This window comes from Ranitomeya imitator, chromosome 5, assembly GCF_032444005.1.
Source record: "Ranitomeya imitator isolate aRanImi1 chromosome 5, aRanImi1.pri, whole genome shotgun sequence".
NCBI lineage: Eukaryota > Metazoa > Chordata > Amphibia > Anura > Dendrobatidae > Ranitomeya > Ranitomeya imitator.
This window is the reverse complement of record NC_091286.1, coordinates 481783158-481807849: the sequence shown is the minus strand read 5'-3', so window position 1 is coordinate 481807849 and position 24692 is coordinate 481783158. Positions and strand designations below refer to the sequence as shown.

General features: G+C 42.5%; 1 protein-coding gene across 2 annotated transcripts in view; it reads right to left on the bottom strand.

Moving 5' to 3' along the window:
- The window catches only part of ZBBX (zinc finger B-box domain containing), a 357196-nt gene that overhangs the window by 265388 nt on the left and 67116 nt on the right, over positions 1 to 24692 (bottom strand). For both annotated transcript variants that reach the window (XM_069727388.1, XM_069727390.1), the window contains exons 3-4: positions 8688 to 8778; positions 5434 to 5547 (exon numbers count right to left, since the gene is read on the bottom strand). In XM_069727388.1, the coding sequence (XP_069583489.1) occupies positions 5434 to 5547; positions 8688 to 8752 (179 nt within the window). In that variant the 5' untranslated portion in view covers positions 8753 to 8778. The remainder of the gene's footprint in view (positions 1 to 5433; positions 5548 to 8687; positions 8779 to 24692) is intronic.

Genomic DNA, 24692 nt, shown 5'->3' with positions numbered 1-24692 from the left:
TGCCTCTAGTCTGTGGTTCCCAACCCCTCCGCATGCCTCCAGTCAGTGATTCACCAGCCCCTCCGCCTGCCTCTAGTCTGTGACTCCCAAGCCCCTCTGCCTGCCTCCATTCGGTGATTCCCCAGCCCCACTACATGCCTCCTGTCTGTAATTTCCTGGCCTCTTAGCTGCCTCCAGTCTGTGATTCCCTAGCCACTCCGCCTGCTTCCTGTCTGCAATTCCCTTGCCCCGCCACCCGCCTCCAGTCTGCGATTCCCCAGCTCCTCCGCCTGCCTCCACTCTGATTTTCTGGCCCCACCACCTGCCGCCGGTCAGTGATTCCCCAGCCCCTCTGCCCGCTACTGTCTGTGAGTCCCGGTCCCTCTGCTGCCTCTGGTCAGTGAATGACGTGTCTCCTCTGTTTGAAATCTCAGCAGTGACCTGTCATTGACAGACTGGAAGGTAGGCGGAGGTGGTGAAAGGTTCTCTTTAACTAAGGCCGGGGTCATATCAGCGTAGAATACAAATGAGTGCTATGCGAGAAAACATTGCATAGCACTTGGACCGGTGTTAATCTATGGGGCAGCTCACATCACCGTTTTTTTTCTCGGGCATATTCAGAGTGCGAGTGAAATTGCAGCATGTTGCGATTTTATGCGTATATCGCCTGAGTCTCGCCAATGCAAGTCTATGGGTGCGAGAAAAAAAATCGGACACCACACAGACCATCAGTGTAGCTTGCGAGAAATACACAACCATTTTCCTCATTTTAGCCCATGGAGCCATAAAATTCAATGGGGAAAAGCAGTGAGAATTGTAAAGCCATATGCATGTAATATGGATACATAGGTGCGAGAAAATCGCATCATCGCATTACAAACACACTACATACGGATGACCATATGGAGATCACTCATGCGACTCTCAGCAGGGAGACTCGGACCGATTTTCCATACGGTAAGTGTAACCCTGGCCTAACTTTGACTATTGTTCTAACTGATTTACTTATGCTTGGCTAAATTTAAGGCTATTTTTATTGGATCATGTTTGAATCTGCCAATAATGCATATTGACCAGAGTGCGTAAATGTGATGGAGACCAAGCTGCATATATTTATAGAAGGCTTCACAAAATGTTTAATAATCTGTGAAAATATGCGAGCCGGGCATGGTATAGGGATTTTTGTGTTACTCACCGTAAAATCCTCATTGGGGGACACAGGACTGTGGGGTGTATGCTATTGCCGTCAGGAGGCTGACACTAAGTAAACAAGAAAAAAAGTTTAGCTCCTCCATCGTATACACCCTGACACTGGCCACTGGAGAACCCAGTTTGGTGTAAAAGCAGTAGGAGAATAAAAGAAAAAAATACATCAGCATTAATACAGAAATATCATTTCTAGAAACGACCCCACCGACTGAAAAGTCAGAAACAAAAAAAAAGGAGCCATCTCGCTAACAGGGAGGGAGCTGTGTCCCCCAATGAGCATCTCGGAGAAAAGGATTTTACGGTGAGTAACACAAAAATCCCTATTTCTCCTTCGCCTCATTGGGGACACAGGACTGTGAGATGTCCTAAAGCAGTCCCTGGGTGGGGAATTAACTCACCGGTATAGTATCCAGGCAACTGCCGGTTACATGTGTGCTACCGCTGCCTGAAGAATCCTTCTACTCAGACTTGCATCTGCAGAAGTCTGAGTGTGGATATTGTAAACTAGACCAGGTTGCAGCCCTGCAAATCTGTTCTGCTGAAGCCTGGTGCCGAAGTGCCCAGGAAGCCCCCACTGCTCGAGTGGAATGAGCTTTGATTCCAGCTGGAACTGCCATTCCCTTAACGCAGTAGGCCTCCTGAACAGCCGAACGTATGCATCTGGCCAAGGTAGACCTTGAGGCAGGGAATCCTCTCCGGAGACCCTCCGGGAGGACAAACAGTGCGTCCGCCTGCCGAAACGGAGCCGTCCGAGAAATGTACCTCCTCAGCGCTCTCACTAGGTCTAACGTATGTAGAGCTTTTTCCACCCGGTGCGTCGGTGCCAGGCAAAAAGAAGGTAGAACGATGTCCTTGTTAATGTGAAATGAGGAGACTACCTTTGGCAAAAAGGAGGGTGCTGGTCTGAGCACCACCTTATCCTGATGGAAACGTAGAAAAGGAGCACGGCAGGATAGAGCTGCCAGCTCTGATACCCGCCTAATGGAAGTTATGGCCACTAAGAATACGACCTTCCAGGAAAGGTAAGTTAAAGAGACGTCCTGAAGGGGTTCAAAAGGAGCCTCCTGCGAGGTACCTAAGACCAAATTAAGGTCCCATGCATCCAGAGGAGTCCTATAAGGAGGAACCTTATGAGCGACTCCCTGCAAGAAAGTTTTTACCTGAAGATTAATGGCGATTCTGCGCTGAAAAAGGACCGACAAGGCTGATATTTGTCTCTTAAGAGTACCTGGTGCTAGCCCTGAATCCAGGCCGGCCTGGAGAAAAGCAAGAATGTTAAGGATGGAGAAACGTAGTGGAGGTAGTCCACGCTCTCTGCACCATGAAAGAAAAACCTTCCAGGTGTGATGATAAATACGAGTCGAGACGGATTTCCAGGCGCTAATCATGGTAGCGGCTACCTCTTGGGAGAACTCGGCCTGTGTTAGAACCCAAGATTCAACGGCCAGGCCGTTAAACACAGGGCCCCTAAGTTCTGGTGGTAGATCGGGCACTGAGATAGAAGATCCGGGCGGTCTGGAAGCCGCCATGGAACTCTGGCGAGCAGCTGCTCTAGGTCTGCGTACCATGACCGACGCGGCCAATCGGGGCGACCAGAATAGCAGGTACTCCCTCTGTCTTGACTTTCCTGATTACCTTCGGGAGCAGCGCCAGAGAGGGGAAACAGATATGGAAGACGAAATTGGTTCCAAGGTAGAACTAACGCATCCACGGCGATTGCCTGTGGATCTCGATACCAGGCGACAAACCTGAGCACTTTGGCATTCCTCCCGGAAGCCATTAGGTCCATGTCCGGAGTCCCCCATTGCTGACATATTTGTTGAAATACTTTGGAATGGAGAGACCATTCCCCGGACGCCAGGCCCTGCCGACTTAGAAAATCCGCAACCCAGTTCTTTTAGCCCGGGATGTGGACTGCCAAAATCACCGAGTGATTTCTCTCGGCCCAGAGAAGTATTGCTTTACTTCCTGCATGGCAGCCCTGCTGCGGGTGCCCCCTTGATGATTTATGTATGCCACGACTGTGGCGTTGTCTGACTGAATCCGGACAGGGCGGCCTGCCAGAAGATGATGAAAGTGCTGCATAGCCAGCCAAACTGCCCGAATCTCTAAAAGATTGATCGGAAGATCTGACTCTTGAGGGGAGCTGTGTGGTGATAAAAAACTGCTCCCCAACCGAGGAGGCTGGCATCCGTCGTGACTACCAGCCAATGGTTGGGGGAAAGGGTTTCCCCTTCAGTAGGGATGGACTGGTTAACCACCATGAGAGGGCTTGCCTGACCTGGACAGACAGACGGCACTTGAGATTGAGGGAGATCGGACTCTTGTCCCATGCAGTTAAAAGTGCATGTTGAAGAGGGCGAAGATGGAGTTGCACAAATGGAACTGCTTCCATTGCCGCAACCATCCTTCCTAAGACCCTCATGCAGAACCGGATCGTATGACAGACTGGCCGACGAAGGACCCTCACCTCCTGCCGAAGAGTCAGGACCTTGTCTTGGGCAGGATTGTCAGAGTTTGTGAGGAGTCGAAAATCATCCCTAGAAAATAAATTTTTCGAGATGGTACAAGGGACGACTTTTTTAGGTTGACTAGCCATCTTAGACAGGAAAGAGTGTCTAGAGTAATGCTTACATTCTCCTTGCAGGCCCAAAAGGACGGCACTTTGATGAGAAGATCGTCTAGATATGGAAGAATAAGTATGCATTAGGAATGCAGAATGGACATAACCACCGCAATGACCTTTGTGAACACTCTGAGGCGGTGGCCAGACCGAAAGGTAAGGCCGTGAACTGGAAATGCAGGTTGTTTATGGCAAAGCGTAGAAACCTTTGGTGTGAAGGAAATATGGGAATATGCAGGTAGGCGTCCTGAATGTCTATTGAGGCTAAGAATTCCCCCTTTTCCATTGACGCAATGACTGACCGGAGGGATTCCATTCGAAAGCGACGGATGTTGACAAACCTGTTTAAACGTTTTGAACAGGTCCAAAATGGGCCTTACCGTTCCGTCTTTTTGGGAACTATGAACAGGATGGAATAGAACCCCTGAAATCTATCTTCCTTTGGAACTGGAATGATGACCCCGCGGAGTTGCAGAGAGTAGGAGGCCGCCTACCTTCAGTCACTTGGCCGAAAACCCATGGGACCTAGATCCCCTTGATCTAGGAAGCTGGGATGGCATTCTTCCCAAAGGGTTGGCTCTGTAGGAGACCTGATTATCTCGGTCCTAGTTGGATTGACCTGGCGCAATGAGATTTGACGCTGGGGTCCATCTGGTATTACGAAAAGGTTTGAAACGAGCCTGAAACTGGTGACGAAAAGGCTGTTTAATCCTTTGTTGTGGGAGAAAATTGCTTTTCCCCCCTGTGGTATCAGAAATGAGCTGATCCAGTTTCTCTCCGAATAAACGGCCCCCCTGATAAGAGAGGATTGTAAGCGATTTCTTAGAGGTAGAATCAGCCCGCCATGTTCTCAACCAGAGAGCCCTTCTAATGGCAATTGCGTTTCCTGCTGCTGATGCTGCACAGTTTGCTGCATCTAAGGGCGCATTGATCAGATAACTCCCAGCAAGAGCTATTTGATTTGACATTTCTGATGGTGCAGGCACCCTAACTCCATCTTCCTTTCAAAGGATGAGGAGAGGGACCATCCGCCACCCTTCTATCACCGCTATCTAGGATTGGTGATGCAGTGGGGGCCGCACGGACAATCCACGAACACCTGTACAGCCTATGGTTCTGTTACCTTAGGGGGGTCAGGGCTTAGTCCGGCAATTAATCCCACATCGCGGGAATGGATACGTGGAGGAATACTCACACGTGCTCGCCCGTTGATGGTTTGGGGAGATCGGACCCCTTCAAAAGGGTCCGTCGCCCCTGTCTTACTTCCAAGATGTCGAGAAAAAAGGGGTCCAAAAAAGGTCTGGACCCAGACGTGTGCCTCCTTCAGACACTAAGCACGAACTGGGTTCTCCAGTGACCAGTGTCAGGGTGTATACAATGGAGGAGGAGCTAAACTTTTTTTCATGTTTACTTAGTGTCAGCCTCCTGGCGGCAATAATATACACCCCACAGTCCTGTGTCCCCCAATGAGGCGAAGGAGAAAATGCCAAGTTTTCAATATTTCACTGACATGATGCAGTGATGAATGGTAAGGAATTCATAAATAAAATTATTTAGGACTTTTTATATTAAATATTAAATAATGGCAAAAATACCCTTTGTTGTTATGGTTATATACTTACTCTCTTTCTTCTTTCTCTCTACTCATACTTTGCCGCAATTGGTTCAGTTTCTGCTCCATTTCCTGATTTTGCCTCTCCAGTTGCAATGTTTCCTTACGAAGCTCCCTAATATTCCTAAAGAAACAAGTCGGTGTTATTTGATGAGCCATAAAATCCTATTTCAATGGTTGGTCTGTCAAATGTAAGATGTTTGGAACAATTTTACCTATAAATTCCAACTTTGTGCAGCCTTGAATATGATTAAAACATATGAGAAGTTTTTGCCTCTCCCATGAAAGGTTGTAATAGTCTTTGTAGTTCATTAAAAGTTAATTATCAACATCGCAAGATATCAGCTATTCAAGAGGTAGAATTTCTGATCGTTGGGGATCACCGACACCGCCACTGATCCTGATAATGGGGCTCTGAGCTGCCTTGGTGGTTATGGTGCAATTTGTACCCTTGGACTGTGGGCACTAACTAGGTCCCTAGGGCAAATGGCACCCAAGTCTATCCCTGCCCCACGGGTTACTCCTGAAGGTAGAGACGTCAGGTTCACGTGTCTTGCTATGCTCCTATATCAACCCTGATATGTCCCCTTCCCCACCCAGGAAGCTGGGATCCCGGAGTGTATAGGATAACACTAGCATACAAAATACACTCACAAAACAACAAAGAGGAACACAGCGGAGTGAAAGGAAGGAGAAACCAAATAGGAGAGTATGAGGATGTGCACACAAAAAAACCCTCCAAGAAACAATCTCCTGAACAAATCTCCAAATGCCAACTTAAACTACGAACTACTCCTCCAACTTGAAAACAGGCAGTTAAGAACTAACACTGGCAATCCCTAATTGCCAGAGGTGAGCATATATAGCAAAGAGGAGTGGCGAAAACTGAACAGCTGAGACAATCCAGGTAGAAAGGCTCCAGAAGCTTCATCTGGACATATTAGCCCTTGCAATGCCAGCAAGGGAAAAAAAAAACCTGCACTATTCAATAAGACGGTGAAGTACTTCTAACTGGTGCAGCAGTTCGTGAAACCAGACACCACAATGTTCTGGCCCCTCTCTCGAAGAATCCCTGTGATAGTTATCCTAGATAGTCCAATACACGAGAAATAGATGGGTGGCAAGGATGTGCAACCTAAACTCCATTCCAACCGGCTTTTTGGTATTTTGGGGGTCCCTGCAGCTGGATCGGTGATAACTTTAAACCCACTGCCTGTAGTCACTGGAAGCACAAGCGCAATTTTGATGTCATAGGAGATTGGTCTTTGATCAATTTAAAGGGGACCTCCAAAGAAACATGTGAGAAATGTCTCTCAAAATCTCTGATCACTACTGATTTCAATAATTAAAGGACTCTAAAGTGATTAAACCAATAGGTAGAGCTAGGAGGTTTCTATTATAAGATCTGTCACAAAATTCTAAAGATCTATCGTATGAAGAGACCTATTCTAATCAATGGCAATTTGATTCAAATGTCCCATCAGAATTTCAGAAATAAAGCTGTATGAGAAGGCCAAGAAATATAAATATTCCACATAGACTTTAATTTAAAGTGATCCACAAATATGTATCAGATATCAGAAGTTCACTTGACTGTCTAGCTGTTCCACGGGGGTTGTCTTACTTACAAGCAGTTGGTAGCTGAACAGAATGTCCTCAAAGGCACATCCAATCACATAACTTAGATCAATGTCTGTAAGCCAAAACTGGGAGTGGGTTAAACTTTAGAAGTACAAATGTCTCTATTATACCTTTTTTGCTTTTGATTTATTTGTGATTTCGGCTTACAAAACTATTATGAAATACTGATTAAAGAGGACCTGTCACCAGGTCAACAGTGGCCAGAATTGACTCTTATTTTAAGGTTGGGGTCACACTTGCGAGTTCAATGCGAGACACTCGCACGAGTCTCTCACATCAATACCCGGAACTGCCAGCGGCTGAACGCTCCAATCCCGAGTGCCGGGTGCTGATGCGAGAGTCTCGTGCGAGTGTCTCGCATTGAACTCGCAAGTGTGACCCCAACCTAATCCAGCTTCTCCTCTGAGTTTTCAGTGTTGTTTTATTATGGTTTTTTTAACATGGGCCTGTTTATTTAGTACTAATTTTTATGTTCTTTACCAAGGGGGCATGGCTCAGAGATTCTCAGGGGATATGCCTTTAGGTTGTGCAGCATACTTACTTCGTAAGCTACACCCCCTTATTAAAGAACAAAAACATTAGTATCAAATAAAAAGGTCCTAATCTCTTGAAATGTATGGTGGACATAGAAAAATAAAAAAAAGGTATAGTCAGGGGTGCAGCAGAAATGAAATAAGAGCAAAAACGGTCCACATTTGACCTGGTGACAGGTCCACTTCATGTACTGCAATGTGAGCGTGGCGTTACCGGTCCTACAGATGCATCTTCCCTTACTTAGACTGAAAACACACAAGTAGTATGAGGTGCCATTTTTTATGCAATATTTGATCCACAGCCAGAGGTGATCTCGCCAGAAGTGGTCTCAGTAGATTTCCAATTCCTTTTGAATCCACTCCTAAAATCCACACTGAGGCCACGTTCCCACTATGAGCTTTTGGTGCATTTTTGACGCTGCATGTTTTTGCTGCATCAAAAACGCAGCGTCTTACAGTTGCAACAAGGTGGGTAAAATTTATCGAAAGCTCACGCCCCCTGTGCTTCTTTTTAACGCTGCGTAAACTGACCTGCGGTGCGTTTTTCAAATCTGCAACATGTCACTTTCCCTTGAGAGTACACTGAGTTTTCTGTGCAGATTTTTCCCATACACTTGAAGTAGATACGGAAAATTCTCCTAAAAAATGCACGTGCTTATATTGTGTTGTCAAAATCGCATGTAATACGCACCTATGTATGTCAATAAAGTTTTGTCACAGAAAAAAAACTAGGAAGTATCCAAAATAAAGCAGCATTATTTAAAAGATCACACAATTGACAAAAAACACATGTTAAAAAAAGTTCACAAAAACGCAATGAAAAAATACAAGTAACCTAATTTAAGTAATAGGTGGAGAAATGGTGCAAAAAATCTGCTATATCAAAAACATACCAAAAGCTCATTGTGGGAACGTAGCCTAAATCTGCACAAAAAACTGCATGTGTGGTTTCAGCCTTACCCAGCCCCACACAAGACCCTCTTATAGCGCCCCACGTACCCCTTCACACTTCAGTGTGTAGTAGAATAGTCAGACCTCCTCATTTTACCACACACAGTCGGCAGAATATCATCTGAGGTATTGGACTCACCGAGCTTTTAATCTGACAGAGTTCCCACTCTTTGCAGGAGGAACGATAACAAAGTCTCCGCTCATGCTCGCTGCAGAAGTCGCTTCAGAACCTGACAAAAAGAACAGAAGAACAGTTGTAACTCTGTAGGTTCCTCACACGTAACAGTATTCAGATTCATTCCCCTGTGTGACTTGTGGTTACATATGACACAAGTGCCGGTAATGTCTCTACCCATCAATCCCGCTGACGGGCGACACTTCGCACACTCGCACTGCCTTCTAGAGGTAATGTAGAAAGGTTTCCGGCGCCTCACATACATTATATGCATACAAGCTTCAGGAAAGTGCTGCAAAATGTCACATCAACGTCTACATTGTACACTGATGGATGGCTGATGGCTACCTGGCCAGCGCCCTAGGGTGCATGCAGGAATACAAGGGGACACGCTATGTGGTCGTACAACGCAGAGGCGTACAGTGAACCTTATTGTGAACCTATTCCAGGTACAAACAGCACCTACTCAGAGCCCCCTGTGTGACCATATTAATGCACACGTAGGGTTCATAGTGTGCCTGCAGACAAAGCAGGCAGGCATAGGCGCCACAATACAGTGATGTCGTTGTGCCGCCGGTAACAGGACGCTGACATCTTGTACGCCGACAATGTGGATTCTGCTCTAAAGATTATAAGAAGTTGTTTTCTGTCTGATTTTCCTGTGAAGCGTGGATTGCTTTATACATCTTTGCTTTGCTCCCATTTGAATAATTTCCTGGGGTGTAAGGAGTGGCCCTTAATTAACCATAAAGGTTTTTCTATGGTAAACCTAGATAAATACTGTATCAGTGATAGCAATTTCAAGTTATTTATTATGCATTGCTTATATTGCACCATTAATTCCACAGCACTTTACAGACATTATAATCACTGGGGCTCACATTGGGGCTCACAATCTAAATTCCCTATTAGTATGTCTTTGGAGTGTGGGAGGAAACTGGAGAACCCGGAGGAAACTCATGCAAACACGGGGAGAACATACAAACTCCTTGCAAATGTTGTCCTTGGTGGGATTTGAACGCAGGACCCCATAGCAAACCACTGTGCTGCTCAAAGGTTGTCCACTACCTTTTCACTTTTTCATTGTTGACCTATATTAAGAGGATAAAAACTTTGATGGGTGGAGCACTTCTTTAACCCCTTTCTGAAATCAGGCATAACAGAGTGCCGAGGTTGGACTCCCCCTGTATGGTATAAAAATACCAAAAGACTAACAAAAGGACTCCCAATACGAATAAATAATAAATATATATATATGTATATGTAGGACAAAGAAATAGCCCAAGCACAGAGCACCCCAGAGGGTTGTACCAAATGCTCGATGTATATATACCTGATGATCCTGCGGGCCCAAGCACAGAGCACCCCAGAGGGTTGTACCAAATGCTCGATGTATATATACCTGATGATCCTGCGGGCCCAAGCACAGAGCACCCCAGAGGGTTGTACCAAATGCTCGATGTATATATACCTGATGATCCTGCGGGCCCAAGCACAGAGCACCCCAGAGGGTTGTACCAAATGCTCGATGTATATATACCTGATGATCCTGCGGGCCCAAGCACAGAGCACCCCAGAGGGTGTGCTCTGTGCTTGGGCCCGCAGGATCATCAGGTATATATACATCGAGCATTTGGTACATTCCCACACATCTTTAAATATATATCGCTGCGTGTATCTTTGATACTATTGTGCAGAGGAGGACACTTGGCACCTTATAGACTTAGTCTATCTTTATATGCGAATTTTGCACGCAAATTTATGGTTATACTTTTTTCTGTACACTTTTTTCTGTACACTGGTTTATTAAGGACACAGTTACACAAATATATTTTTATTTGTTTTAGCACTTCTTGTACTTTTTTATAATACCTCCTGTGTATGCACATAATAATCTTTTTTGACATGCGCTTATAAATAGATTGTGGGACCTCTTAGAGACATATATATATTTTTTATCGTATATTTTTACCTGTATACCTGTGTGTATTCCCCAAGCACATGCACTTTCTGTGTTAATGCTGCCATATTATTATTAATAAAGGCTTTTTTATCTGAATTATCCTCTTGTGACCTTCTATATATATAGGTATATTTCTTTGTCCTACATATATATATATATTTATTATTTATTAGTATTGGGAGTCCTTTTGTTAGTCTTTTGGTATTTTTATATCATATCCGGGTGGTCAGCCACTCTTCTTTTTTCTTTTTAGCAACTAGGGAGTAGTTTCTTACATACATATATATATATATATATACATACCTTTTATTTTATATATATTTTGTGCCCATTGTTGCTATTACGTTTTTTCTCCCCCTGTATGGTGCAGCCTCAGGCGCTGAGCCTGCACTTTTCCAGGCACATGTCAGCTGATTTAGACATGTCCCTGCAACAGCCGTGGGTGGAATTACGATCCACCTGTGCCTGTTTACTAGTTAAATGCCACTGTCAATTTCTGACAGCGGCATGTAACTCGCGCTTACCGGAAGCGCCTCACTAATCCGCACATACAGGTGATCTGATCAAACTACTGCAGCTTCTAGTCTCCTATGAAGACGATTGGAACATTCAAAATGTAAAATTTAAATGTCTTTAAAAATAATTAAAAATTAAAAAATATAAAAGTTCAAATCACGCCCCCTTTTTGCCCCATTCAAAATAAAACAATTAAAAAAAACAAATATACAGATATTTGTCATCGCCGCATTCAGATCCGCCCGGTCTATCAATATAAAAAAAAAAATTAACCAAATCGCTAAATGGTGTAACAAGAAAAAAATTCAAAACATTAGAATTAAGTTTTCTGGGTCGCCGGCGCCGCTACATTCCAATAAAATGCAATAACGGGCGATTAAAATATTGTATCTACACCAATATGGTATCAATAAAAACATCAACTCGGCGTGCAAAAACTAAGCCCACATCCAGCCTCAGATCACAAAAACTGGAGACGCTACAAGTCTTAGAAAATGGCACCATTTTTCTTTACCAAACTTTGGATTTTTTTTTCACCACTTACGGTAAATAAAAAGGAACCTAGACATGTTTGGTGTCTATGAAGTTGGAATGACCTCGAGAATCATAAGGGCAGGTCGGTGTTAGCATTTACTGAACATGGTACAAAAAATAAAACAAGAAACAACTGTGGAATTACACTTTCTTTTGCAATTTTACCGCACTTGGAATTTTTTCCCATTTTGCAGTGCACGATATGTTAAAAACAATGGTGATATTCAAAAGTACAACTTGTCCCGCAAAAAACAAGCCCTCACATGAACATAGTGACAAAAAAATAAAAAACGTTGTAGCTCTGGGAAGAAGGGGAGAAAAAAACGAAAACGTGAAAGTGAAAAATACTTCTGGTTGTTAAGGGGTTAAAACAGGGTACAGGCTGGTGCACAACACTACTTAGTGTGACTGGCTCCTAAAAAAACGCTGAGAATTCAAAGGACTAAAATGGCATAAATACATATTCAGATCCACCACCATTAACCTAGTATTGATCCACTCCCATAATGAAAGACAGGCGACCTTATACGTGTAACACCAAATGCATTAATGTAATTCATTAATATCAGCTACGCAACCACCGCCTGCTGTCTGTCATTGATCACTGTATGTACAGACATCGCTGCCGTCAAAAAACTGATTTTCCTTCTGTCATATTACAAGATATATATCACACTGAACCGAGGCAGGCGAAATAAAATGCCAGTAAATCATTTCTGCATAAGAATCTCGCAGCTGCTGTGTCCTCACATGAAAGGTGAGCTGAAAATAGCTGGTATCCTACTGTATAATAAACCCCCAGGCGCAGCTCAGCACACTGATACTTGTCTGCTTGAAAATGTTCTGAAGGGGTGATTCCCAAAAAAGCAAGTTATCCCTTACCCAATGTCTAAGGAATAACTTGCCGATTGCTGGGGGTCCTACTGCTAGGACCCCAGAGATCAGGGTTCTAGTGCCCCTAGTATGGAATTGGGCAGTGGTGCTCAACCTCCGCTCCACTGATTGACTACGAGGCTGCTGGAGAAAGCCACGTGGAGCGCTTGGCTATTTCCGTCAATCTCATTGACATTGAATGGACCAGAAGCCAAGCATGTGCGCCACCACTCCATTCAGGACCACGCTGCAGAGCCCTGTACTCAGCATTCTTGAGTTACTGGGGGTCCTAGTGGTCAGACCCCCAGCGAACACCAAATTATCTAACTGTGGATATGGGATAACTTGGTTTTTTTTTTTCTTTTTAAGAATAATCCTTTAGTTTCAAACATGTCTTCCTACAATGCAAGAAATGTATAATTTAATAAAACAGGACATAAAATACGCATTACCTAACCAGAACAGTGACTGAGGGTCTGTGCACCCTGCATCTAGGTCATCAAATATATTGGACGTATCCCATTAAAGGGGTTGCCCGGTCGAAATCACACTCTGTGTGACTGCAGACTTACGAGTCCACCCTGCGCATGCACCGCGCGCTGCGTAGACTCGCCTGTTCCCGACCTGGGACCGGAGGGTATGTATGAGTTATACATACTCCCGGACAGTGAGTGCAGCCATGTAATATTGTTCTCCCTATGAATATTGTTTCTCTATTTGCGGTTTGCTTTACATGCGTATTGAATCTCGGATTATATATCCACTTGTTTGAGCAGTGTTCACATTATTGTTTATACTGGTTCTTGTTCACCAGTGTTTTCAATGTTTTAACCATTTTTTCCCCTTGTATATACTGATGTGCAGCAATAGGTTAACACACCAACAGGTGGACTAATCAGGCATCCTAAACTGATGGACTGACATAAGTGAGCAGGGTGTCAGTATTAGGCCGGGATCACACATGCGAGAAATACGGCCGAGTCTCGCATGTTAACACCCCGCATTGCCGCCGTCACTCAGGAGCGGATCGTGCAGCTCATCCACACTGGCGAGAGAGGCCCACTACGATGTTTTGACTGTTTTACTTTTACAATAAATGTTGGACTTTTACAGCATTTACTTGCACTGTGCTGGATGTTCTCTTTTTTTTATTCAATTCAGTCGGTATAGTCACAAAACAAGTCTGCTTTTTCGGTCATTGATTTTCTAGCAAAGTTCCCTATTCACGTGTCTTCCGAGTGATGTCCGTTTTTCCATGTAGTTGACAGAAGAAGCTTTACCTCCTTTTTTCTACAACAGAAAACATGTCTGCTTTCATTTAGAAACACCGCCAACCTTGACCATGAGTTGAGTCTGGCATTGCAAATAGCTGGAATACTGCATACCATCCATGGACGGGGTGACGCTATCATTTCTTGAAAGATGACATGTTTTTGTCAACCTGCAAGAAGACACAACTATATGCAAGGGTTCGTGCAGAAGACCGTATAACTGGGCCGAGAGCTATCCGTTGTTTTGATGGCTAGCGTTCATGTTACTCTATGGAGGGGTGCACATGTTCCGAGTTTCTCCTCGGTCCGAGTAGGTCGATGAAAATAATCATAGCATGCACGATTTGCCTCCAAGAATTGGAAGCCACTCGCCCATTCAAGTCTATGGTGCTATGGAAAAAAATCGGACCACACTCGAATAACATATGAGTATAGTCCAATGTTCCTGGATTGACATTATTGAGAATGTGGAGAAACTTTTTTTTTCTCTGCACCTCAGAGAATATTGGTTCCCACTCTGATCAGAGTCTGACTTGTGTGTAATTAGCATAATCCGGCCAATTTTCTCAGATGTAGAGAAAACGGTTATCTGCACCTGTCTTAAGGCTACGACATCAGAAGATAATCGCTATTGGTGGCAAGCTCCACCCTAGGTCTGTGAAAGTGAGTGTGTACATGAGCTATAAGTATTATTCTGAAAATTCTCCAATAGAACATTTTGTTAAATACATATACATACATATCAGGGAAGCAACAGCCAGCGAAACGTACGTTGGGGACAGCGGGATGGTGTGCTGCTACAACCATATTAATAGATTTCTGCTGTTTTACTTATTTACCACCTGTATTACTATCTTTTTGCAGCTATCTGTCTAATATGCCATTTACTGCATCTGCAAGCCAAATAGCCACCCAGGATTTTGTCTGATTTAAACTGTTTACTACATATAGGCATGCAACAACACTAGATCTTGCCATAGGGCATAGACAGCTTGAGATCCGGTCCCATGTAGACCTATGCAATGTTTCTCTGACATACCATGTGTGGATTTTTGCCTGCATTAACTGATCATCATTCTGATCTCTTTTTAAGGATAGTCACTATCTGCATTAACCATCAGGGACCATTTATACGCATAACCCTCTGATTATTACTATACTAGCAGTGCACCTCTCGATCACTGTCACTTTTTTACCTTGATCTTTTTTGTCCATTATTTATGTATTTTTGTGTTTGTCAGTGTTTTTTTAATAAAATATACGTTTTTATTAAGTAGCATGGACTTTGGTTTCTCCTTGTATTTATGAGGCTAGTTTCACACTAGTGTTTACCTGATCTGCGGTGGGCTGCGGACTTCCTCCGTGAAGCCCCGCCCTCGGCCGCACCTCCGCCGCTAGCTCCGCCTACTTCTGCATACGGCCTGCATGCGGCCTGGGTACCTATCTTTAACATTAGGTACGCAGGTCGTGCGGCTGTATGTGGATGCTGCCGCATGCGTCGTTTTGACGATGCGGAAAAAAATGCTACAGGCTGCGTCCTACACTGGTTGCCGCATCGTCAAAATGATGCATGCGGCAGCATCCGCATACAGCCGCACGACCTGCATACCTAATGTTAAAGATAGGTATGCAGGCCGCATGCAGGCCGCATCCAGAAGTAGGCGGAGCTAGCGGCGGAGATGCGGCCGAGGGCGGGGCTTCACAGAGGAAGTCCACAGCCCGCCGCAGATCAGCTAAACGCTAATGTGAAACCGGCCTGAGTCATAAGTAGACCTATAGTGTCACTGCAATATCTGAAATATAAGTTATTCCCAGTCAAGTATTAAATGTCAGATAATAATGATGCCTTAAACACCTGCAATAACTATCCACTTGGAGTTACAAACCACAGGATAAACATTTCTGCTATATAATACAGACATATGCACAAATAATCCAAACAGCATAATATAAATGGAAAACAAAAATCCAATATAGCTTCCTTCTGTAGAGTGATAAACTTCTCACATTATCACATAGAATGCGCCTGTGAGGAAAAACAACATGATGTAGGAGATTAAATGTTTACTTAGGATGATATTACACAATATAAATATCTTCTTATTAATTACATCTAGTGATGATACAGACCATATACAGGACTATTAATATAAGCTCAGTAAGGGAGAGCAGTTTAAATTGATAATGCAGGACTCCAAGCTAAAAAAAAATCATCAGCTATCAAAAAATGTAAGAGCACAAACTAAAGAAAGTATGTTTACAAGACAATGGACTGACTGATGGCAGCATTTACAATCAGGGCTGTGGAGGTGGAGTTGGAGTCGGAGTCGTGGAGACGGAGTAGGAGCCCATTTCGGTGGAGTCGGAGTAGGTATAAAATGTTACCAACTCCGACTCCTAAAATATATAATAAATTGGGTACAGTAGTTCAATGCAGTTTGTGGGGAATATGTTTTCATAAGAATTTGGAAAAGTTATGAAATGTCCTATAAATGTCTGTCCTATTCCTGATCTAAGGTCTAGACTTTTAGCTGAGATGAATCTGTGCTGCAGTTTATGTTCATAATAAGTAGTGAAGCTCCTCCTCTACAGATAAGGAGAACAATAACAAACACAAACAAGGAAGGAATGCCTGCATTTATCTCAGAACTTCTGGAATGAACAGGAAAGCAGGATTAAGGAAAGTAAGTATTTCTTAAAGCATATCTAAACTTTCAATAAACTGTGCATAAATCAATAGTCCAGCATATGTTGTCTCTGTATTCTTGATATTTTAGTTTGTTTTTTCTCTCAGCTCATGTTTAGAGAAATTAGATGCCCTGATGACTTATACACACTATTCATAGAATATAAGGAGAAAAACTGTTTTCTAACATCTCAAATTATTTGGATGACATGGAGCAGGCAAATCATTGATGCAGGCAAAAAGATTTCACTCCCATAGTAAACAGATTGACCATATTTCAGCAAAATGTTTCACTTGCTCTCAAAGAAGTAGACGAGTTCAATTGTTCATCAAAACAGACTCTGCACGAGGCAATTCCTCTATACACTGAAATTGTTAGAGATGTTTCCCATGTGGTTACTGCTTTGCTACCAACCCAAGTTAGTGTAGAGAGGTTATTCTCTAGCCTTAAAATAATTAGGTCAGATTTGAGGTCATCTATGAAGGAGGATCTGATGGAGACGATACTATTTCTCAGAAAATAATCATAGACTGCACAAATGTTATTCAGTACGTTTTTGTTGAAAACTGTTTTTTAATAAATGCATAGAGCATAATATGTAAATGAACAAACTTTTTTTGTTATAAAGTTGTATTCCAATAAATGTATTCTATGTTCTATCTAAATGGCTTGATTATTGTATCATAATACGGATTAAAAGCCTGATGTTACCATTTTACTACAGTAAATTTATCACTTAAACTTAAACATGAGCCATGTATGAGGGAGTCGGAGTCGTGAAAATTGAGGAGTCGTAGTCGGAGGTTTGGCTTACCAACTCCACAGGACTGACTGATGGCAGTGTTTATAATGGATTGTGGACTGTCTGATGGCAGCATTTACAATGAACTCTGGACTGACTGAGGGCAGCGTTTATAATGGACTGTGGACTGACTGATGGCAGTGTTTATAATGGACTGTGGACTGACTGATGGCAGCATTTATAATGGACTGTGGACTGACTGATGGCAGCATTTACAATGCACTGACTGATGGCAGCATTTACAATGGACTGTGGACTGACTGAAGGCAGCATTTATAATGGACTGTGGACTGATGGCAGCATTTATAATGGACTGTGGACTGACTGATGGCAGCATTTATAATGGACTGTGGACTGACTGATGGCAGCATTTATAATGGACTGTGGACTGAGGGCAGCGTTTATAATGGACTGTGGACTGACTGATGGCAGCATTTATAATGGATTTTTTTGTCTGCGTATTATCACTAGCTACAGCCAACTATGACACTTTTGTGAAAAATTCTTCACTACCTGTAACATTTATTTTCCTATTGTGCTGTCACATTTTTTGGGTCCTCATCCCTCATCACAAGTACATTTTGATCTTCTCAATAAAATGTAATTTTCAGCGCAATGGGCCTCCATACTGTGTTTGTATTTCATTTGGGGTTCATATACTCTATTTTTCAGTCTTGTGTCCTCTAATATTACTTTTTGGGATTATGGTCCCCATTACTGTCCACATTTCTTGTACTTTTAAATATAGTGTAAATTTAATTTTAACATAAAGGACAATGTGTCACAGAAAAAAAACAGACTTAGAATTACAGAGATACATAAAATCATGCCAAAGTAATAACTATATAAAGTGACGACTGATTTCAATTTTGAAGCGTAAACCAGAATTTTGGTCTTTCCAGTTCTGACTGTTTGATAAAGATTTATAAAAAAAATAGGAATAACTGTTATTTATGCACTTTTTCAACTTTTAAGAAGGGGGGTATCGAATTTTCCGTTTGGGTCGCACTTTTAGCCATTAATATCAGTTTAAAAAAACACCTCAATATGATGCAAAAATTCCTAAAGGTGTCTATCTGTAAAGATGCTTGAGTGACACTTTGGCAATATGCCAGGTGTCTACTGAAAGAAAATATATAGATAGAGGGGTACTATCAATTTTTTATTTAGATTTTATTTGCACATTTCAAAAGTGTGAAAACTGTCCTGATTACCAAAGGCGCAAAATGTCAAATATACCCAGGCAGAGAAAACAGTAAAAGTACTAAAAGCTCAAGCTGGAGGGCTAATGCATTCAGGCAATTGGGAATTACACAAAGCTAAAAAACAAGAGCAGTCCATCATGATGGCATAATACAGTTATTGAAGATGATTTTATATAGTCCTATGTAATCATCATGATAATCAGTTTGAAAGTTACATGTTTGCAGAATCGTATCATGGAGCTACAGTTGAAACCAGAAGTTTACATACACTATATTAAAAGACACATATGCATGTTTTTCTCAATATCTCACATGAAATCAGAATAAACCTTTCATGCTTTAGATCAATTAGTATTACCATAATTGTTAATGTTTGCCAAATTCCTGAATAATGAGTGAGAATGTTTTAAGGCATTTTTATTACTTACTGAAAAGTCAATAGTTTGCATACACTAAGATTACTATGCCTTTAACCCTGCTGTTCTGTTGGTCAAAAATGACCGACTTTGAACTTCAATATTCTTTAAAATATTCAAGATGCGGCTCTGAAACCCGTGGCCGACCAACCCATCCTCATTTAAGTCAATCAACCACAAGTTTCAGAACCGCATCTTGAACACCCCAAAAAATACCAAAGTTCAAAATAGGTCTCCCCAGACCGAACAGAACAGCAGGGTTAAACAATTCTGGTGTGCCCATATGATGATGTCATGTGTTTGGAAGCTTCTGACCAATTTTTTGGCAACATCTGAGTTAGAGACACACCTGTGGAACTATTTTAATGCACACCTGAAACACAATGCTTCTTTGTGTAGCATCATGAGAAAGTCTCAAGAAATCAGCCAAGATATCAGGAAGAGAATTGTGGACTTGCACACGTCTGGCTCATCCTTGGGTACAATTTCAAGATACCTGAACGTCCCTCGTTCATCTGTACAAACAACTATACGCAAGTAGAAACAAGATGGGAATGTCCAGCCATCATACCGCTCAGGAAGTAGACAGGTTCTGTGTTCCAGAAAGGAACGTGCTTTGGTTCGACATGTGCATAACAACCCAAAGAGAAAACCAAAGACCTTGTGAAGATGATGGCGGAAGCTGTTAAGATGATGTCAATATCCACAGTTAAACACGTACTGTGTCATCATGGGCTGAAAGACCACTATGCCAGGAAGAAGCCACTACTCCAAAAGAAACATAAACAAGACAAATTAATGTTTGCAAATGCACACAGGAACAAAGGCCTTAATTTCTGGAGACAAGTCCTGTGGTCTGATGAAATTAAAATTGAACGTTTTGGGCATAATGACCATCGCTATGTTTGGAGGAAAAAGGGAGAAGCTTGGAAGCATAAAAACACCATTCCAACTGTGAAACACATGGGTGGCAAAATCATGTTGTGGGGTTGTTTTGCTGCATAAGGTACTGGTGCACTTCACAAAATAGATGGCATCATGAGAAAAGATTATGTGGCAATACTGAAGCAACATCTCAAGACATTAGCCAGGAAGTTAAAGCTTGGGCGGAAATGAGTCTTACAAATAGACAATGACCCGTCAAAGTCAATGTTTTGGAGTGGCCATTACAAAGCCCTGTGTCACAACACAGCTGTCGGGTGACCCGGGACCAGGGGCTCCTTTCCTGTCCCTAACACTAGGGGGTGCCCTAGCTTGCCCTGCTCTCAGGAATACTCCACCCTTGACTTATTTCCTAAGAAAGCCCTCCGTCTGTTCTCTTCCCCCACTCAGGGAAAAGGGAGCACTACTGTGCACCATAGTGCACCAACCCGACAAACAAGGCTACACAGACAAGGGATAACTGAAAACTCCAGGCATACAAAATATTTACTCACATGTAAGAGAGGAATGCACCGGGGTGTGAAGGTAAAGGGATAAACAAAAACAGAGAAGGATAAGGAATTACCACGCATACAAACCAAGCAACAGTCACTAATAAAGGTACCTTCACACTGAGCGACGCTGCAGCGATACCGACAACGATGTCGATCGCTGCAGCGTCGCTGTTTGGTCGCTGGAGAGCTGTCACACAGACAGACCAACGATCCCGAGGTCCCCGGTAACCAGGGTAAACATCGGGTTACTAAGTGCAGGGCCACGCTTAGTAACCCGATGTTTACCATGGTTACCAGCGTAAACGTTAAAAAAACAAACACTACATATTTACCTTCCATGTCTGTCCTCCGGCGCTCTGCTTTCCTCTGCACTGTCAGCGCCGGTCAGCCGGAAAGCAGAGCGGTGACGTCACCGCTGTGCTTTCCGGCTGGCCGGCGCTGACACAGGATGCAGGAGGAGTGCAGAGAAGCAGAGCGCCGGGGACAGACAGCTGAAGGTAAGTATGTAGTGTTTGTTTTTTTAACATTTACGCTGGTAACCATGGTAAACATCGGGTTACTAAGCGCGGCCCTGCGCTTAGTAACCCGATGTTTACCCTGGTTACCAGTGAAGACATCGCTGGATCGGCGTCACACACGCCGATCCAACGATGTCAGCGGGAGATCCAGCGACGAAATAAAGTTCTGGACTTTCTTCAGCGACCAACGATCTCCCAGCAGGGGCCTGATCGTTGGTCGCTGTCACACATAACGATTTCCTTAACGATATCGTTGCTACGTCACAAAAAGCAACGATATCGTTAACGATATCATTATGTGTGAAGGTACCTTAACTCCTTCAACTCTCCTTCTCATATGTACTCCTTTCCCACCGACAGCCATGCAGCAAATGCTAGCTCTGACGAGGATTAGCAACAGAGTCTAGAATATAAAGGGAAAAGGAGTGGCTAACCGAGCATAGCTGTGAGCACAGGGATTTCCAACATGGCCGATTAACCCCTGTTCTGCCAGAAGAAATAAACACATTTAAAATGAAGAGGAAGTGCTTAATCTCAGCGCTGGAGTAGGAGAAATCAGATGCTGCGGTCTTCTGGCTCCAAACTATCGCGGCAACATGACAACCTGATCTCATTCCTATTGAAAATTTATGGGCAAAGTTGAAAATGCAGGTGCGAGCAAGGTGGCCTACAAACTTGGATCAGTTACATCAGTTTTGTCAGGAGGAATGGGCCCAAATTCCGACCAACTATTGTGAGAAGCTTGTGGAAGGATATCCCAAATGTTTCACCCAAGTCATTCAGTTTAATGGCAATGGTACCAAATACTAATGAAATGGATGTAAATTTTTGACTTTCCAGTAAGTAATAAAAATGCCTTAAAATATTCTCTCTCATTATTCTGGCATTTGGCTAATATTAATTATGGTAATCCTAATTGATTTAAAATGGGAAAGGTTTATTTTGATTTCATTTCAGATATTGAGAAAAACATGTCGTACTTATGTGTATTTTATATAGTGTATGTAAATTTCTAATTTGAACTGTATATATAGCCATCCAGGGATTTTAAGAAAAGCCATTTAGAGAAGCCAGTCATTTAAGGTAACCTTTTACAATAGGACTAAAGCTAATTCTGGCCATTATATCACCTACTCTGAGTTTGCAGCTGTTTTTTCTTTGTGGAAGTTATCTCTAATTTTCCGTCGTCTCTGAGCTGGTGGGTAAAGACTACTAATGATGCCCCTCCCTCCATGAACTGCAGACATGGATTCCTGTTCATCTGTTTAGATGTAGAAGTTCTGCAGCAGTTTGAAGGACAGCAGAGCAGAAATGAGCAGTGTGGCCGTGAATCCAGCAATGAAGTAAGAAAAAACATTGATTAAAAAGCAACAGCACCATCTCTCTGCTACCACTTCTTACTCTGCTTCTCCCTGCCCCCTCACTATAGGCTTTAAGAGGCAGCTCAGAGCTCTCATTGTGGTGCTAGCTTGTCTTGCCTTGAGGAAGATAGACTTTATCTTTTCAAAGTGAATGATAAATCTAGATGAATGGGGAAGGAGAAGTGGCTTATAAGTGCATAAAGAAGAATTTGTCTCTGATAAAGCCTTATTACAAAGGTGGTTATACTTGAAATTGATTCATGCAAAGTTGCACTAATAGGATAGGATAGTGGAATCAGTTTGTTTCCATACCTGGAAGTTAAATCTGCTAAACAAATACCAATTCAGTTTTAAACTAGTCCCAAGAAAGCCCTAAATCCCCCATGCACCAAAAATGAGCGGCAGAATCACTGAATTGGTAAAGAAAATAACAATGTAGTTGTAATCTGTTGTAGGCAATGGATTCCAAATGCCAATGTATTTGTTGCTAAAGGAAGTATACATAATTTATTAATGTCAAATGTAATCAGTTTTTGAAGATCTTGGCACCAGCCCGATTTCTGAAGGTCATCGGTCTTGAACAGTGGCTTAAGACTCAGAATTTGTATGAAGATGACTTTACGTTTTTTTAAATCATATATGGGAAATGAAGAAAGAATTTGTGCTTTAGTAAGCGCCAAGTTAAATTGGGTTAGCATCTGTCAGATCACTGTGATTGTATGGAGATATGACAGATCATTAATCTCCTAGGTTTAACGTGTTCACTTCTTATATTCCTGGAGACATCTCAGGATTATGCCCCTTACCTCAGTACATACAGGTGCTTCTCACAAAATTAGAATATCATCAAAAAGTTAATTTATTTCAGTTCTTCAATAAAAAAAAATGAAACTTGTATATTATATAGAATCATTACAAACAGAGTGATCTGTTTCAAGTGTTTATTTTTGTTAATGTTGATGATTATGGCTTATAGCAAATGAAAACCCAAAAGTCATTATCTCAGTAAATTAGAATAATTAACAAAAAAAACCTGCAGATGCTTCCTAAGCGTTTAAAAAGGTCCCCTAGTCTGTTTCAGTAGGCTCCACAATCATGGGGAGGACTGCTGACTTGACAGATGTCCAGATGACAGTCATTGACACACTCCACAAGGAGGGTAAGTCACAAAAGGTCATTGCTAAAGAAGCTGGTTGTTCACAGAGTGCTGTATCCAAGCATATTAATGGAAAGTTAAGTGAAAGCAAAGAGTGTGGAAGAAAAAAAGTGCACAAGCAACCGGGACAACCGCAGCCTTGATAGGATTGTTAAAGGGAACCTATATTATGGAAGACACGTGGCACAGCTGTGAGGTGCACAAAGAAGGTTCCCAAACCAGTAGCAATAAGAAATAGACTTTGGCACTCAACTTCAATATGTCGTAATTTTTATTAGCAGCCACTCGTACAGACGTTTCGGTCAGTATTATTGACCTTCCTCAGTGTACTTATAGTCAGAGTTAGCAAGGATGTGGCTCAAAATTTGTAGTAAAGGTCCTAATATAAATGTATAAGGGAGGTCCTAAAATAGATCCCGTATGTCGGTCCCAATAGGGGTAATGTGTGGAAAAAATCCAATGTTGGTTTTTCGTATATGTTAAGTAAAGCCTATGAGAGTGGAGATATTATATGGGCCGAACAGGTGGGTCACAAAAGACCTCTTACCTAAGATAGATAGTAACTAAATGTAGAACAAGCGAATGTATCATATGGATCTAATAGGTGGACCAAGGAACATCTTTTACCCAGGATTGGAAGTCGTTACATATGGACCAAAGTAAATGGAACAGGAATATGTCCCTGTCCTAGAACGGATGATTAAGAGAAACGCGGTGTCCACCGCTAGTTTGGTGGACACCGCGTTTCTCTTAATCATCCGTTCTAGGACAGGGACATATTCCTGTTCCATTTACTTTGGTCCATATGTAACGACTTCCAATCCTGGGTAAAAGATGTTCCTTGGTCCACCTATTAGATCCATATGATACATTCGCTTGTTCTACATTTAGTTACTATCTATCTTAGGTAAGAGGTCTTTTGTGACCCACCTGTTCGGCCCATATAATATCTCCACTCTCATAGGCTTTACTTAACATATACGAAAAACCAACATTGGATTTTTTCCACACATTACCCCTATTGGGACCGACATACGGGATCTATTTTAGGACCTCCCTTATACATTTATATTAGGACCTTTACTACAAATTTTGAGCCACATCCTTGCTAACTCTGACTATAAGTACACTGAGGAAGGTCAATAATACTGACCGAAACGTCTGTACGAGTGGCTGCTAATAAAAATTACGACATATTGAAGTTGAGTGCCAAAGTCTATTTCTTATTGTT